The sequence below is a fragment of the Bombus huntii genome, chromosome 13, assembly GCF_024542735.1.
Source record: "Bombus huntii isolate Logan2020A chromosome 13, iyBomHunt1.1, whole genome shotgun sequence".
Classification (NCBI taxonomy): domain Eukaryota; kingdom Metazoa; phylum Arthropoda; class Insecta; order Hymenoptera; family Apidae; genus Bombus; species Bombus huntii.
The window spans coordinates 6,480,979-6,500,078 of record NC_066250.1 but is presented as its reverse complement, the minus strand read 5'-3'; the positions used below and the strand labels follow the sequence as shown (position 1 = coordinate 6,500,078).

Here is a 19,100-nt window from a genome sequence, read left to right as displayed (position 1 = left end):
AGATAAGATTCGATGTTAGCTAACGAATTGAAGCTTCGATTTTCCTTCGTGATGCCTCGTTAACCGTCCACTCCTTGTAGCGTACGGTTAGTAAAGGAAAAAGGACCTGGAACGTGACTCAAATCTTATTCTGTTTTACTCCTTCTTCCGGAGCAACCGAATTTTTCCGTCCTCTGATTCTTCTGTATTATCTAACTACTGTGTAGTGTTGGAAACATGTCACCTCATTTTTGATGCTCATAAAGACCTTATTGTTACACTTTTAGTACAGATTTACACGTTCTACATTCAGATTTATATAAATACATTTATATTATATTCTAGTCGTAAAATAAATTATGTCTCGCGGTTTTTATCCTGTATTAATTGTTATTTGATTTGAAACATGAAAGTTTCCTCCAGTAATAAAAATCCTTGTGCTTCATCTTCAGAATTATATAAGAAAAATCTATTACACTACGACCAATCAGTCCACAGTACACAGTACATAATTTACCGACCTTTTCATCGATATTTTATTCTTCGGACTATAAATAAATATTTTACCTAAAACAGGAGGCAATGTTTTTGTAAAGGTTTATGTGTAGAGGATGGTTGGTCGGTGAGGTTTAATGAACGAGATTGCTCGTTGTCGGAACCGGTGAATATATTTAAAAGAATTAAATAAATTAATAAATATAAATAATGTCGAGAGACGCTAGTACAAACGTATTCGCTAAGACAGTGTATAAGTCGTAAAATAGGATCGCTGATAATTCGTTGATAACTGGTTGATAACTGATCGACAACTGACTGTAATTCATTTCCTTGCGATCACGTCCGCTTATTTATACTGATCGGGGGAGAGTCGGAAAATTCAAATTCGACTTTGTTCGACAGTTGCACGTAGTGGCGACATTGTTCTGCTCGGAGTTTATTTATTCTTACATTACGTGTATCCTAACGATCTTGATACTCCGAGGCAAAACAGCAACATGATTTGAATTGTTCTCTAACTCATGTGCCGCTGCATTTTCATTTCAGAACGATTGTCTTTCGGAGTGGGCCGTCTGGTGGGTTCCCCAGCAACAAGAAGTCCGTCTCCATCTCATTCTCCCTGTCCAGACTCTCCTCCGTCGGATCGTCGAGATGCCGAGGTGGACGTGGATGTCGAAGAGGAGGAAGTCGACGTAGACGTCGAAGAAGTCGGCGACGAAGACGATCGCGATGCCATGTCGAGTCCTCCACGCTCATCCACGACACCTTCTCCAACCAGCGTCGCGATATCGCCCACCTCGAATCCACCAAAGAAATCCGGTGACACTTTCAGCGTTTCCGCTCTTCTCAGGCCGGATCCACCCTCTGCCCATCTTCAAAACGCATCACCGCACAGAGACACAACGTCGATCGGTGCACATCCTCCTCCACCAGGATCCTCCATTCTCTATCCACCTCTTCATCTTCAAGGTGGACTGTTACCACCTCATCCTCATCATCCCCTTTCGTACCTGCATCCTCAACTGCTGCCTCATCATTTGTTACCTCCGCACTTGCATCCATTGCTACGTGGCGTTCATCCAGGTCACCCTGGCCTGCACTCGACCCACACCGCGCATGGGCTCCATCATCATCCGCTCGGAGACGTCTACAGCTGTGTCAAGTGCGACAAGATGTTCAGCACGCCTCACGGACTTGAGGTGGGTTTAATCGGATGAGAAGAGCTTCCGGGTGATAGCAATTTCTTGATGTATCGAATAAAGTCGCGGAAGGACGAATTGCTGGTTTCAAGAATTGAATTTGCATGATTGTTTTAGAAGAGACTATTATCGTAAATACGATATTTGGATCTGTTGGAAAAGAAATTGACTAATTCCGTGGAAATTTATTTTGTGCATATTTTTCCATTTCATTAGTTTGGTATACAATTAATTTTTAGTTCTATAAGTTCATTTACAATAAATTGGTATAAATAATATTAAATTCTAAAGTAAACAAAAATACTATCTAAATATTATTGAATGGAGATATTAAAATGCATTTCTGAAAAATTTCTTTGTTTCATTAGCCAGATTTCATAATTAATTTTCACTTCTGTAAATTTATTTGTCATATAGAAATAATGTTTATAACATTAACGATTATCTCTACTCCTCAATTCTTGGAATTAGTCAATATGGGTTCCAAATAGCTTATTTCTTAGCAATGGTTACTTCATTATACAACTTAGCATTTTGTTTGATTAATATTTTGTAAAAATATATTTCATGAATATCTTGTACACAAATATGCTTTGTATGAGGTATATGTATCCAGTGAAGATATAACAACTTAAAATGTCTTTTTAAAAAATTCTTACGAAGAACGCATTTTTTATAGGTGCATGCAAGGAGGTCGCACAATGGGAAGAGACCCTTTGCCTGCGAGCTCTGCAATAAAACGTTCGGCCATGAAATCAGCCTTACTCAACACAGAGCCGTGCATTCCGCGGAGAAGGTGTTCGAGTGTAAGCAGTGCGGCAAAGCATTTAAGCGTTCCAGTACTTTAAGTACTCATCTTTTAATCCACTCGGACACGAGACCGTACCCTTGTCAGTTCTGTGGGAAGAGATTCCATCAGAAGAGCGACATGAAGAAGCACACCTACATTCATACCGGTGAGTGATTCCTTAAAATAAGTGCTTTCAATTAAAATTAGAAATTCAGCAAATCCTTAAATATAATATAAAGTTTTACCAATTCGACGCTAGTTAAAAAACCAGAAGCTTTATATTATTACAACAAATGTTATAAAATATCCGAATTAAGATCAGGAATTAAATGCACCCAAAACAAAGACATCAAAATTTTACTTATTTAATCTATTTAGTAAAAAATATAGAAGATTTACATTTTTTTAAACAAATTTTACAAACTATACACTAATGCGATTAATTTATGAATCTTCGATATAAAGATCTCTGTAGAATTCTGAAAATATTTATATTATTTTATTGGAGCCATGCGAAATCGTGTGCGTTCACTTTTAATATCTACAATCGTACACATGGAATTCTTTGTTTCGGTTGATCGCAAATGGGATGCCGGGGATCAATTAGCAGAGCAAGTTGGTACGATAAATAATGTAGTTAACCGTCTGGACAGAGTCTTGTCGTAAGCAAGAGGATCCAGTCGGATCGTGGCACATGTGGCCAATGCAGTTTTAGGGGTGGCTAGCCCCTCATTGCGAGCTTCACTCAGTAATAATCGTAATGTCTTTCGGGGTGCCCATCATTCTGTCTTTCTCTTTGCTCTCATGATCTGGCCTGACACACTAGACCCCCAATCTTTGGATGAAATTTTTCTATGACGAAAATTTTTCGTGGGAAACACGAACATTCTATTCTCCAGAAACAACCATCCTGGATGTAAACTTTTATTTTGTTCTCTTAAAGAATTTTTCGTTTAATCAAAATTTTTAATTAACTAAAAATTTTGCTTTGCGAGAAACCTCCTTAAGTTCTTCGATTAATTAAAATTTCTAAATCCCGATTCTTAAAACATAAAGAGTTTTGGAAACCTCGTCGAACGTGGTTATTCAAAACCAAAAGAGAAATATTTTACATGCAGAAACTTCGTATCATTCTTCGTTTAGTCTAGATTTCTATCACGTAAAATATATAATAAAACGTTTCGACAACATTGTTGCTCAAACATAGTCTTTTGATAGCAATTGGATATTTTTATATACAGAACCCCCTTCGTGTAATCTCTATCTCTTGGTTCTTAAAGCATATAAATTTTCAAAGACTTCGTCAAACACAGTCATCCAAGATCAATCGAAAAGTTTTACATATCGAGGTCTCTTAACGGCGTGTCAGAGAAAACGTTTACCCTCTTCCCTTTCCGTATTTGCAATCGACAGTTCGCATCTCTGTCGAAAGTTGAAGACCAGTCCATGCAAGGGAGCATCCCTTAGGTGGTCGTAGGTGAGTGGGCGATGGTGTTGGGACACTTGGCACTTAGGTGTCTCACGGCTGATGGAGCGATGCTCCTTCAGGAGCAGTAGGTTCTTCCAAGGGTGGAAGGAAGCTAGAGGAACAGACGAAGGAGTGTTCCAGTCGGGAGCCTGGGTTTTGTATCGTCTCCATGGCAACTCTCCCAATGTCTTATCAAATTATCACCTTGTCCTCCCCCACGCTCCTCCTTCTCCGCCACCTTGTCGCTCTAACTGTCGTTCGCCTCCCTCTCATTCACCCTCGTTCGGTGAAACAACCGAAGAAGGACTCGTCGAAAGAGGATACAAAGCGATGGTCACTTCCTGTTGGTTTCTAACAACCTATGGGACCGTTGTCTACGCGCTGGTCACCTTCACGCACTACATCCTCGAGGGTCGCCACGGAACATTTAATTCATTATTCAAAGGGATGAAAAATTCAAGGGAGGTCGAAAGAGCTGCTGGTCGACGCAATTTTCTTTACCGTCTACGTTTCCCTCTTTTCCCTACATTTGTTTCATCATCGTATCTTTCTCGAGAGATTTGCCAATATAAGATTATTCTAAAATTATTCCAAAATTATAACATATCTCCTTTTGCTTCCAATATAAAATTATTCTACAGTCGTCAATTAATTTTTAGCTTTTAAGAGTGGTATATATACTTTCATCCACTGAAACAGAGAACAATTCTCATAGTTTATCATACTAACAATGTGAATATTAATAAAACTCCAAAATAATACTCCAAATAGAAATACTCCAAAATAAAAGGAGGAAAAAATAGCGAAAGACGTGCACTACGAAATCGAAAGTTAAGTGATAATAAATTTCATTGTAGCTTTTTGAACATCCCCCCCCCCCCCCCATTGAGTTATCAATGTTCTTGATAATTAACTCCGACCACTATCCATATCTGTGCCAAGTACGATCATCAGGAGTTAAATTCTCTTCTTACACTTTACAAAACCAACAATTCCACTATTAACTAGTTCGATTAAAATCTTAGAACGTCGTCCATATCCTACTCCCAATCTACTATTCAATCCGTAAAACGAAATCCCTCACTGGCATGACCTCGAGGTGGCGTGCGTACGTGCGTCAAGCAGTAAACCGAGGGTGTTCTGGGACTCCGCTGCTAATGATAATCAGTCCTCTCTTTCCAGTAGCCCCTTGTCCCCCTCCGTATTCCGTTCGTCGTGAGCACGGGCCATGTGCAATAAGGGTGCGGCACCGTCGGATTCCCAGGGGACCGGCATGGCGTAACGTAAAATCATTATTAGGTAGGTAGGTAGGTAGGTGGTTGCTGGTGCACACGAGGGGCGGCGAGAGAAACGCGGAGGCTTGGTGGAGCCGCGTACAGCGAGGCGAGGGGGCTGAAACGGCGCTTACAGGGCTGGGAAGTGCGGGAATAAGAGCTCTGCAAATATTGTTCGTGCGCGAGCCAGCAGCCGGAATAGCTAGCGAGGGGTCGAGCGCGCGTTACTCCGCGTTACCTTCGCTGTTAGCTGCGCCTTTTCGGCTGCGTTCTGGCCTACCAGTCAAGTGCGCGGGGTCCCGGGGTGGCTGCAAAAGGGGTTGACGAGTCGCTTGAATGGTACGGACGAACCGGTGACAGACCGACAAGTGGCCACACACACTACCGCTTCCGATGAGAAAACATTCAACTTATCTATTTCTGATGATCCTTCGTGGCCCCAGGAAAATATTTCTCTTTGTAGCTCGCGCCAATGTGAGCGTTCGAGTAGCGTGGACCGACCTGATGATTTGGGGAAACTAAGAGACTCGTTGATAAGTTTCGTTAGCCGGTGATAGGATGAAGAATCTACTCGATTCCCCAATTTGATAACGGTAGGTGATGATATTGTCTTATAGGTTTTATTTCTTTAGCGTATCATATCGTTTAGAAGTGTCTGAATGTTCTGATGGATTTTTGGTAACAATATAGAAATTCCATCAAATTAACTGTCTAAAGCAATAGTAGTTTGACGAGAATCAGCAATACTATCTTCTTTATGGAATCAATATGTTTATATTATTTGTTAAAGAAACATAGGGATTATATGCTTTTAGATATAAACACTGAAATAATGACAGTGTCTTTTTGTCAGTTCTTACATTCTTTAACAGATTCATAAATCAAAATGTTAAATAATTGAAAGATGTTTCGAAGAACCAAACAGATTTACAAGTCTTGACAATTATAAATGCTAAAAATTTCGTTTTTCTAATGTACGCTTGTATGGTATTTCAAGTTGTAGCTTCGTAATATGCCACGAATTCTAACAGAGAGCATCAGAGAACTTAAATTGGTTGCAAGCTCCCTTACATTGAGAAACACGCTTCGGAGGAACTTCAGTAGCTCGTACGATCAGTTACATGAACGTGTAGCTTGCGAGCAGGGCTTCTGATTACAGGAAAATATTATCGATCAAAATGCGTGTCTTCCTAGCATCAGGACCATCAAGTTGCAGGGTGCATGCGCGCTTAAATACACATGCTTGCCACTACGATCGAACTTGCAACAGTGACCTCGGTGTTTTCACAATAAACACAACCTGTCCACCGACGGTGCGAAGTCGACATAGGGATGAAGATTGGCGAGGGCTACCATACAGTCTATACAATTTTCGATCCCATCACATAGACTATCCTATATATAAGTTCGATGTTTACGTTCCCTGAGATGCTGTGCACTTTAGTTGCAAAGCGGTGGCTCTCGTTTTTAGGGGTTCAATCACGCTCGTCGTAAATCGTTATCGATTTCCTCGTTCCCGATTTCCTTGGACGTTCGTACTACGTTCCAGCGTTTTATCTCGATCAACTCAGGAGTCGATTTCGATCGAACCGTTCCTCGATATTCGGTGCAACATGTCGCAAATATAAGAAAACAGTATTTTATCTGGCAAACGACGAGGATTAAGATTCAGCATCCATTCTGCTAATATTAGAACTGCAGTAGAAATAGGACTTAGGAATAGGTTTATAAATTTACAACAGTGCACTTTTTCTTGCTTTACTCCAATTTGAATACTATATAGCTTACAACATGTCAATCGCTGCACATATTCACAAAGACCTGTAAATTTGTACAAAAATTTTTCAAATAGTTAGGAATGTTCGTTATCGTTGGGAATATTCTTGCATTTATGTTACTACCATTACACTATTTTCTCACCAAGCTGCTCAAAAATAAATGATGTTCCTAAATTAAAAACTCACAGTTCCTAATATTTTCCTACATGTTGACAAACTCTGTCTAAAAGAACGATCTTTCAGAATAAATTTAAAAGACGATAATTCCTGGTCAATGCAGATAAAGGAGCAATTCTCGAATGTGGGAAGTTTTCCAGTTTGCGGTTAAAGGGACGGGTCGGTAACTAAACGAGACAACTCTATAAACATGAAAGAGATACAGACGCGTTTTGCCGTCGTATTATGAATTTAGCGGCGGCTCTAATGTAGGGATACCTGGCCGAACGTCTCCCTCAAACTCACCTCGAGGGTGCGGTTATCGTATACCCGACGAGATACAACCGTGCAACCTATACAGCCACCTTTGTGGCCGCGTTCACCGTATGCCGGCTGTGTTACTCTGTCTCAGTCTGCTGTATAGGTTCATTCCTCTCCATCCTATGTAGACGAGACAGGGCTATTAGAGGTTTCCGGCTGACTTGGCGCCCCAAGCATCGGGGGCGCCGCAACATCCCTCTAAGCTGTTTAAACTTCGCGACATGCTCCGCACGAGCGGCACTGGCCCCACGCCTTTCGCTCCACCTTCCTCATCTTTCGCCCTGTCTTTGTCTTTACGGCTCGTTAACGACGACCACGTACCCCTCCGTCGACGAAATAATAGTTCACGTGCGATACGAATCGTGTTCCCGCTGGTCCTTCCATTCTTTTTAAACTAGTCCTTCTTGTATCCAGAGAGTATCTTTTAAGTGGCCAGACCTAATGGATTGTTTTTTGTCTAACAGAAATCAGCTTTACTATAAAACAAATAAGTTTATAATGAGAAAAAAAGGGCTTTGTCGAATTTTTGGATCTTTCAGATAAGAAATTGTAAAAATTGGTTGCGCGACGGAAATCTATGATCTACAATTTGTCACTTGTCGAATCTCTTATTGTATAAATTACTGTAGAAGAAGAAGTTTTGTTTTGGAAAATCCAAATTCACAATTCATTCGTAATATTGTACTCTACACAATGATTAGTTCTTCAATATTAAGAAAATTGACGTGAACGTAACGAATGTAAGATGAAAGATCTGTCACCAAAGATGGTTTTCCAGCTTCAGACTGCAAGGGGTGAACCATCTTTAGACAGGGGTGTAAATAGATAGAACCTTAGTGTTCGTTAGACTGCGCGGCGTTATATTTAATGTCACGCCGGTGAGGCGGCATAAGCAACCGATACTGCATTAAACATGCAAATTCGCCGGTATAACGTTCCACGGTTCCAAGGCATCATCCATATAGCGGCGAGTGGCGCATAGTGTTCATAGTGAAGCGGCATGATTAAATTTCCAGGGATATCGACATGCCAGAAGCACGTCAGCCCCTTCCACCTGCCCCGCCATATCTCGCCACTCATCCCTCTGTATCCTCCTTTTTCGCTTCTCCACCTATCCGCGTAACCGGCAGTTCGAACCAACCCCAGCCTCGGGAGTTGAAATTAACTGCACCCAGAATGCCAGCGTTGCATTCACGCATTCATATGTATCTTATCCTTCCCTTGATACAGGTTAACTGCAAATAGAGAATCGAAATCTTTTTTGTATTTTAATCTCTTTGGATATAATAATATATCCCTAGCATAAAGTCTTGAGCAGTAATTTGTATTTAAGTATTTGAGTATTTGAGCAATAAAATGTATTCGCTACAGAAGTAATACTGGTGAAATAAGGTCAAGCGACATTTGTGTCATTTTTAGTTTCTAATTCTAAATAAGAACACAGTTACAGAAGTGTGTCTTACATACTTAAATAATCGTTTTTGTCTACTTTTCTAAAGTAATGCTAAAAAAGAACTCGTTATTAATCTCGTAAAAATTCGCAAAATTACAATAACTGGTTATTTTGTCAATCAAATTTATCAACAAGAATAGTAATCGTCATTTTTACTTTAGAGCTCTAACTGCTAGGACACCTTAAGTACTTTAAAATATTTTAAAGGACTTGCTCACTGTAATAAAGCGAGAAATACATTTACTATTCGTAATGCACCTCAGAATTTTTATCTCGCAATATATTACCTAATGAAGACCTATTTGAATTATCCATATATATGTAATATTGTTCATTCGAAACATTTTTTTTCTTCTCTTTTTTCAACAGTGTCATGTCTATTTATTTTATGCATTGTAAATGACTCAATTTCTTGGAACAATTCAAGCTTACACGTAATTCGCCTACAGTCGATAAGGGATTTGTTATTAGCGGTTTCCCTGACAGAGCAATCTCAATAGGCGGATAAGAGGAAATCGTCTGAGTCACAATTGTCAATTAAGGTGCGCGCACACGGAAAGCGGGCCGGCGAAGGGCCTTCGCGCGCAGATCGGATTTGTCACGATTCCTAATGTTGATCGACGCTGTAATAATTTAATAGCCATACATCCTCCGTGATCGTCCGGGAGAGAGGATTATTACGGCGGATCCCTGCGGTATACTGAAAGCACAAGGAGCTAACAGACTTAGCTCGGATATCGTGTTTCTTCCTTGCTTCGCTTCGAACCCGGCTTTCTCCCTTCTTGAATTATCGCGATCAAGTACTGGCAATCAGAAACGCATCTGCATTATAACGTGTGCAAGATAATGGACCATTATTACACGTACACTATTCAAATTAATTTTACTCGCGTCTCCCTTTTATGTCAGTCGAAAGATTAACACGAAGTTACAGCTTCTAGTTATCAAATTAGAACGATTCAAAAATTATTTTAGTAGAATTGATATACATGTATTCTTCGCTCTCTCTCTCCCTCTCTCTCTCTCTCTCTCTCTCTAAATAGCAGAGATTGTTAATTGATAAGATGTTATATACAAGGTGTACCCAAAATCGTGGTACAACTGATCGATCGATGATTCTACATGCAAAAATAAATCGAGAAAAAAGAATATAATTTTTTACGTGAGGCTAGGTTTTGGAGTTTGAAACGCATTAATTATAAATTTATATTTATATGCATAGCTGATGATTTTAGTAAACTTTACATATTACTAATGCAAGTTGGGTAAATTGTTTAGATATGAAAGTATTAAAATATCTTTTAATGAAAGAAATTCTCCATTTTTATGAGACTTATTACGGTGTTATAGCTAAAAAAGTGAAATTTTTCCACATCCTCATTCGATGTCCAAGAGCTATCGAATTATTTGATCTTTGAATTCTTCTCCCAAAGGTGATTACAATATTTCTTAATTATTTCCAATAGCTCGTTAATCAACATCTTTCATTGGAAATATCGATGCACCAGAAACATTTTATCCATCCATCTTCGAGAATTAAAACGCTTTCGATGTCGTTGAAGTAACGATATTTTTCATTCCCAGAAACCGGGCCGGCCGACGATTTTTTCGTGTTTACCATGCATTTCGTCGTCAAGCCGGAATATCAGTACCGTGCAAAACATTTCCAGCTGCAGCCTGACCGCTGCAAATTCCCAGGGCTGTGCTCTTGTCATTGGTGGCCCTGCATCCACTCACCAACGCGACCACCCTGTATACGTATCAGCAAGTGAAAACGATGTAGCATGGACGGTTACGTGGCGGCATGTAAAACGCAAACACACATATACTCTTGTACTCGTTGATGTAGTTGCGTCGACAACGCGTTCGTATCGTGTTGGCGTTTTAGCTGGTCACTTCATCTGGTCTGCCATAGAGTACTCATGTACGCGTGAAATAGTAAATACAACCGAGTTGTTGCATCCGACTGACCCATGGGACTGCTATCACTCGTTGACTAAACGCTACTGGATGGATAAAGCTATAGAATCGTTCAAGAATAAGAACTTTTACAGACATTGAGGGTGGTTTTCTTAGTTAGTTGATGGAAATGAAAGTTTATAGTTAGTGATTTTATGATTTGAGGTAATAAATGGGGTGCGTATGGATTTATGATGAATTTTTAATATAATCTTCGTGTATTTATTATTTGCTACAAGGTGATAATGAATAAATATTTTGGTTTCGATTATAATGTATGGGATTATCACTTCATATCTTCCAATAATTAATCTCGCTGCGCCCTCGAATCATTTTCTACCTAATGAAGTTTTCCTGTCGTTAGAAGAATTGTTTCTGTTTCATATAAATATGAACAAATGATCGTGATATAATTGCTCGATTTAATTTTCTGTGGCGGATCGGTACTCTTTTCCTCCGTCACATTTCTATTAAAATTTTACTTCAAACAATAAAATTTTTGTATTTGTTGGAATGAGAAAAATTCAAACATTGTAGCAGGATTAATATTAATATTACGAGTCAATAGCCTTAGAATCTGTTTTTGTTATACAAGATTTGGAATCTTCGAGCACTCGAGAGAAACCCTTCAAGTAGTCGTTTAGTTATTCAGATATTTTGATAGTTTCTAGATAGTTCTAGGAATAATTGAAGATCAGCCAGACCCAATTAGCTTCAGTCAGTCAGTGATCAACTAAGATCAGCTATACCAAGATACAAGTAAATTCCAGGAAAGTTTAATGATTCATTATATAATATCGTTTTCTATTTCTGGCATAAACTTTTCTCAAATCCGACCTTGATAATTGACATTCTATATCATCACAGTTTCTTCAATAATTCGATAAAATATCAAGATTTATCACAATAATTTTCCACGATGAATCCTTTGGGGATCTCGAAGATTCTCGCGAGAAATCCCATTATTCGATCGAAATAAAACATGGACGGGGATTCCGATTGAAAGCACCTGGATTCTTTTCCCTTGTTCCTTGTGACAGAAACAGAGCTCTAGCTGGGAAAAGATTCGCTTGACATCGCTGGGTAACGCTTACGCGAAGCTTTGCAGACGCGCAAGAAAATCCATGCTGCCCCCCGATATGAAATATGAGATATGGTACTTTCCTTCGATTTTCTTTCTCTCGTCTCTCGCGAGGATTTCAGTTAGAGGGTAGGGACGCCCCCAGAGGGTCGGAACGTGGTCGATGAAGACGAGAGGAAATCAATGCCTCAGCCAGAGTCCGGTTCACCTTCGTCTCTCTTTTCTGGCCACTCCTCCGCGCCACTCGCCTCGTTTCTTCTCTTCAAATTTAAGCAGAATCATGAAAATAATTCTGCCGTGAGAAATAATTTCTCTCAAATATTTAAAATATTTTATGAACATGACAAATTTGTCAAAACATATGACGTAAAGACTAGTATTGTATTTTCCCTCCTGTAATTTAAAGATCATCTTAAAATAATTCTTCTGTATAATTTAAACGTAGACTAAAATTTGAATATTTTTCTAACATAACAAAGGTTTTAAATTCTTTTATCGTTCACTATAATAGTCTTGTATTATTAGTGTATTGTTGCGAAAAAGGAATAGATTTCTTGCGTGAAGTATTGATCGACGTTACTGGAAGTATATATTCTGTAGTTTCTGAAATGATGTATTATACATAATCGTTTATTTTATATCTTATTTTATTAACTCATTAGGTATTTAAATGTAAATTATGCAGGATGTGCATAATGTGTAAAATTATATAAAATATCCTAAACGAAGTACTCTTTACGATATTTAAAGAATGAAACAAGTCTCGATCTAGCTTCCAATTCTTTACTCGGATTTTATAAAAATTTACACTCTCTTTAGTAACAATCAAACTAATTTGCTATCTGAAAATAGCAAGAAACAAAATCTCTATTACACCATTATGCACTTTAATATCCTTTGCATCTCCTATTATATTTGGTCACAAAAAACAAAATCTCCAAAATGTGTTAGTCGAATCTCCCAAAACTTCCCTCCTTCACATTTATCCTATCGACGAGTACCTCGAGAAAGAAGAAGAAATATCCCCGTTTCATGGACGCGTCGTCAAAACAAGTCCATTCAACAACGAGACGATCGAAAAGTTGGTCGTCCCGATGGCGGAAGCGATCAAACTACCGTCTTGGTTTTCCGCTCTCGAGAGTTCCTCCGGGCGAAACAGAGGGTTGAAAGATCACGAGGGATGATGTTTCTAGTGGGCACTGCTGTAGGGGCAGGCAGAAGGAACGCAGAAGTAGGGAGGGAATTAGCGAAGGAGAGAGGACCCTCGCAAGATTTCCGGGAGTTTAATATAGTTTTAGGGGCGTCGGCCGACAGCCCAGGGGTGTAATGGCGTCTTAAACCTCAGGGGCTCTCAGTTTCAACTTTCTTCCATACCCTTCTCCTCTTTTCTCGTTTCGAGACGTGTCTTTTAAAAAATCTAGAGCACGGAATCTCTACTGCTGTCTCTCTCTCTCTCTCTCTCTCTCTCTCTCTCTCTCTCTCTGTAACCACGTAGTTGCATGAAGAAATGTTTGCATGTTGTATTGTTTAGCGGTAACATGGTTTCCTATCGGTGTATTCAACACTCGTGAGCTAGATGTTACGACAAACCACATACGGATTCGTAGTCGTTGGTGTGCTCCAAAGGCAATGGCCAGGGGAAACATAGAATGCATTGGTGTGCATTCACGTCGTAGACGAAGCTTCGGAGCCATGGTGGTGGGTGGGTTTCTCCGGGAGATGAAGACGAAAAGGGCAACCTCGGTGCAAAAGCTCCGACGGTTCTTGATTTTTACGAGCACGTAAATTCCCGGAGACGTCCCTGCTTCCAGGTTTTCGTTTTCTTTCTCTTTTGACCCGTTCCTCTTTCTCTTTCGTACTACCGGGAATTCTTCCATTCGATGCTTTCCGTGGAGAACTAAATTCGCTTGAACGAATATTTGGAAGATTGAATTTTCGTGAGAATTTCTTAAAGAGTAGAATTTTTGTAGTTTAAATTATTTTGTAGTTTTTTGTATGTTGTATATTTATCTATGTATTTAGCCGGCAACGAAGTTAGGTTTGGTTTTTCTCCTGTTATATTTCAAGTATAAATATAAATGATTGGTGAGATTCTTTGAGAGGAACCGATTTATATCAAGTAGGCAACCTCGGTACGAAAAGTTTTTGATTTTACAGCCGCGTAAATTCCAAACGGTACTTTCAGACTTCGTTCTCCACTTTCATTTCTCTCCGGTTTTCCAGCTTCTCACTTAACGCCGTGAAAATTCTATTCATTCTGCCGTTTCATCCGGGCACGAAGAACTTCGTGGAATTTCATCGAGCGCCGGCTCCGGTGAATTCCACCAAAACGCCCTTGACGACTCACCCTTAACCCTGAACCTTCCCTTGAATCTCGATTTTAAGTGTATCCGAATCATTGCGGTTCTTCTCCATTTCAAAGTCCCATTATTTGATGACGTTTTCTCTCGTTAGGCAAATTCTCTAGCTTTGACTATTTTTCTTTTTCAAATTTATATGTAATTATGGTTGCGTGTAATTTTTATTCCTAATTTTATAATGTTATCTTATTTTATTGGAACAGACCTTAGAGAGTCATGACCTATTTCTCCATCTTGTAGATTTAGTTATTAATTAATTATTTTATCAAATCTCTACCGCCCTGTCTATTTTTACCCCTTTTCTTCAATCTTCCCTTATTTTGCAAAATTACGTGTCTAAAAGAATTCTGAAGAATTTGTTCTTCTTATAGATTTGAACGTTAATCGTTTAACGAATCCCCATCGTCCCGAATGTTTAATTTTCGTCATATCCTTCAATCCTAATCTCCTGCTTCAATGTAAAACATCTAGATAAATCCTAAAGAATTCTTAGCTGTTTCTCCATCTTGTGAGTTTCCCACCCGAAACATATCGTATCGTGAGAATGCAGGCAAAAATCAAAACGCCTCGCAGTTTATCCGAAAAGAAATCAAGATAACGATCAGGTATAATCGCAAAGGTGATCGACGGGCCGGTCGTATCGGCGGGGCGAGATTGAAGGCTCGGCTAACGAGTTGTTTATGGATCCACCCACCGCCTCACAGTGATCTCTCCAGGCTGTGTGCGCACGTTTGCGTGTGTGCATCCTGTATCTGTCGGACAAACTCGGAGGAGTGGACGTAGCAACCGGAATAGGGGAGTCCATTAACGAGCCTGTGCTGCCCTCCGTCAGAATAGTTCGCATTGCTCGGATCCTGCACCCTTACCTTCCCCTCCAATTGTATTATCCTCTGTCTCCGTTCATGAAATTCTTCCTCCGACAGACCTTCCCTCCTTTCTTCTACCTTGCCTTTTTTTCAACCATCCGATTGAATGTCTCGTTCCTTCCACGAAATCATTCCTCTTTCTCTTTCTGTCATTCTTTGCCAGCCTTTTTCCATTGGACGAGCTCTTTCTCGGTTCTCAACCCCCGCCGTTTGATCTCTCTTTCTCGTTCTTTCGCGATCCACCGCCGGGGTTATCCCCGGTAGTCATGGTAACACGGGGGTTGGAGCCGCCCCCGGCCGCCAATCAGATCTCGCGGCTACCACGAGAGAAACGAACGGCTACCCTACCCCGTTTCATCCACCGACTGTGCACGTTCTCCCACCACCATAACTTCAGACCCGGTTGTACCCCTATACGTTCCCCCTCCCACCATGTCTACTGCGATCTCTTCCCTTTGCCTCGCCGCCGGGGAGGCTGAGATTCTCGCTTGGGAGAAAATCTTGACCGGGCGTGCCCTGCATCCCTGATACCACCCCCCTCACCCAGTGGAACACCTCCACAATTTCTCCAGGAGTATTTCCCGACCTTCCGTTCCCTCGCTAGTACTACTTGTAGGCGATGGAACGCGCGCTATCGCCAAGGTGCTCTCGACTAAAGGGTCAGCCTCTGCTTTCCGAATTAACGCTCTTGACCGCCAGAATGCCCAGGCAAACGTGAATAGCGTAGCCTGTCGTTGGAGAGATTTCGATCGACTTGCACTACTTGTATAAAGTTTTGGTGGGGTTAGGTTTATCTAGAGATTCAGGGGTTTTACAGTGGCTTGTTTATGACTATAGTGGAGTACTTTTCTGGTTGTTCGGACTGCAGAAATAAGATATAGGGTGAAAGATGTCTTCTTTCGGCGGTTTTATTGGAACATTATTAGGTTTAAAGAAGACGTCGAAGGAAAAACGAAGAAATTATAACAGAATAGAGAAAACTTGTAGTTGATAATCATAACATACATACACACAAAAGTTTTTATGGTAAATATTTCAATACTTTCATGAATCGCGTCAAAGGTTCACTCCATGAAATTATTTCCAGAAATTGGATTTTCTGGTAGATAATTAGAATATTAGAAATTATCAAGATTAATAAATTTGCGAGGTAACAAATTTAATAGTAAAAGAGGTAAAGTTCTATAAAAAAATTATGTAAGTTACGCGTAAAGTGATTATTCCATACGATATAAAACTAGAAATTCAAATTTTAAAATCAAAATTGCGTGACAGAAATATATAACTTACAACTTGTCACTTATCAATTTACTCTAATTATAAATTAGTAAGTTATCAGTGAAACTACCGACGGTTGGTTAACAAAGAAAACTCTCTGCTAATTAACGTGGAAATATACTAATTTACCATTTATGTAAACTATTTTTCATTAACATTTTCATATTTCTGTCACAGGCGAGAAACCGCACAAGTGCCAGGTATGCGGCAAGGCGTTTTCCCAAAGCAGTAACCTGATTACGCATTCGAGGAAGCACACGGGCTTCAAACCGTTCGCCTGCGAGCTCTGTGGCCGAGCTTTCCAACGAAAAGTCGATCTGAGAAGGCATCGAGAGACCCAGCACGCCGATTTGAACACGTCTCAACGACCGTCGATCGCATCGATCCCTGGTCAAAACTCTTTACCAAACGGCAATCCACCAATGATGCAGTGAATAATTCTCTAACGATAATCAAAAGAAAGAAACTATAAACCTTTTATCCTCTGAGAGGAAGCTGGTTGAAGAATGTTAATCGAATTCTTTCCAAATGGTGCAATCGACGAAACGTCTTCGACGCGACGGATCTCATTTTTCTTCGTCGTCGAAGTTACAAGAGAACTTTATACACTAGAAGGGTGTGCATTAACTGTACATTTAACGAACTCGTGTATTTATTACTTAATAATTCGATGAACGACACGTTCGTTTTATTTTATTTTATTTTTTTTTTTCTTTTTTTTGAGTGCAATTGAGTGTGAGGCTTCAACGAGAGCTGCGTTAGGACTCGCCGACTGGAATGCAACCGTACATTCCGATACGTTATTCCAGGTTGGGAACGAAGTGTGCAAAGTGATATACGCGCATAATTGTTACCAAAGCTGTACATTCCACATTACTCGCGGCTCGAGCAAGAAAGTACTATTATAGGAAGGGATTAGATCCTCGACGATTCTTTTTCTTAAGCGAAACACACACCTTACTCGATTCGTCTACGTTGTTTTGTGAAATCGTTTCCGCTGTTTCCACATAGAATCGTTAGGTATTTTTAGTGGATTCTATTTAAGACGAAAGGTGAAATTCATCGAGAAATTTTTTTGTTTTCAGCGTTGCTACACTCCGTGTTAAATCGTTCGTTAAGTATCGATAATCGTTCTCTCTACTTCTCTTATTACGTAGACATTTACGCAACGTTTATTCCGACGATTAAACGAGTTTGTTTCCAATAATACAATTTATCGAATTCTACGATACTTGCAAACATTTTTAAATGTAGCGTATAAGAATGATAGTACTGTATTGTAAAGAGTGTAACGAGAAATTTATTTTATTCGACTGTGTAAATTTATTAAAACTCGTTTGATCGTCGACAGTGAACAACGTGTAAGAAAGTACGGGCTGCGTACTGTATTTTGCATATCTTCAGCACCTATCGTTCGAGAAAGGGCATCACCCACTCCAAAGTTGCAACAGTGACCAAAAAAAGAACTTGTAAATAGCACATAGATTGTATCTCGCCTAGCCTAAGCGTATAAATATATACATATATAAATACGAGTATAAATAAACGAAAAAAGCACAAAACGAATCGAGGCTATAAATATTATAAATAGAAACGAGATTTAAGAAAGAAGCGTCGTTTGAAAACGATTTATCGTAATCGAAAGGAAAAGAAGGGGTATGAATCATCCCTCTTTCAGTCTCGCCAAGAAGAATAATTGTATTCTTTCTCTCTTCACGCTATTGAAGTTTTTATTGTTGTACCATTCCTATCATTATGTAATTATTGTAATTAGAGAATTCGCTATTAATATTATTGCCATTATTATTATTAATATTATTATTATTAACAATAAATGCTGTTACCATTTGTAATTCTTTCTCAGTGATACGTATCAATCCCTTTCTTTCTTTGCTGACTCTATTTCCCGTAGTCAATTCATCGAATCAACTCTGACGCAAAATTTATATCACCGTTATTCGAATAAAAAGAAGATTTATTTCAAATTGATCGAGCTTTTTTTTTTATTTTGTATTCACTATCCCTAGTATTCTGAATTTAGATTACAAAAGGATCTTTTGTATCTATAATAATTTTCCAAAGTATATTCCTCTCGATTATCATACGTGGTAAATTGGCACGTGATAGATATCTTAATTTCATTTTCTATTCTCTATCATTTTTGTTTTATCGACGATCGACTTCCAATTCTTCCAAAAGTCAACTTTTTAAAGTAATTCGTGACAATTTATTATTTCCAATCATCACGCGCGATAAATTGTCAGCGTTAAACAGTTCAGTTTATCCGTTATCGGCGCATATGTTGCGCCATTTCAATTACTTAAAAAGTACTACTGACACAGTTGTTGCATTTTAATTCTTGTACGTTTCGATAAAAGCTCGTAGATAAAGAAAGCAATGGACAGCACATTATTACTCAAAATAAATTCATCTCTTCTAACAAAAACAATACAAATTTATGGGTGGTTAGTGAATGCATTAACCTGTAACGAAGTAACGAGGGAGAACGATCAAACGTCGAATTAATCATTGACCAAGAGAATCTGGCTGCTTCGGATCAGACTCGTTTCAGGCCGCGCGATTCGCCGGGTGTAATTCAGGGTTAAACGGCCGTGCCAATTAAGCAGACTACCCTTAACG

General features: G+C 39.4%; 1 protein-coding gene across 2 annotated transcripts in view; it reads left to right on the top strand.

Moving 5' to 3' along the window:
• LOC126872645 (fez family zinc finger protein 2-like) overlaps nt 1-18,449 on the top strand; it is a 29,015-nt gene extending 10,566 nt beyond the window's left edge. For both annotated transcript variants that reach the window (XM_050632748.1, XM_050632749.1), the window contains 3 exons: nt 1,024-1,676; nt 2,356-2,632; nt 16,638-18,449. In XM_050632748.1, the coding sequence (XP_050488705.1) occupies nt 1,024-1,676; nt 2,356-2,632; nt 16,638-16,894 (1,187 nt within the window). In that variant the 3' untranslated portion in view covers nt 16,895-18,449. The remainder of the gene's footprint in view (nt 1-1,023; nt 1,677-2,355; nt 2,633-16,637) is intronic.
• Nucleotides 18,450-19,100: the final 651 nt, after the last annotated feature.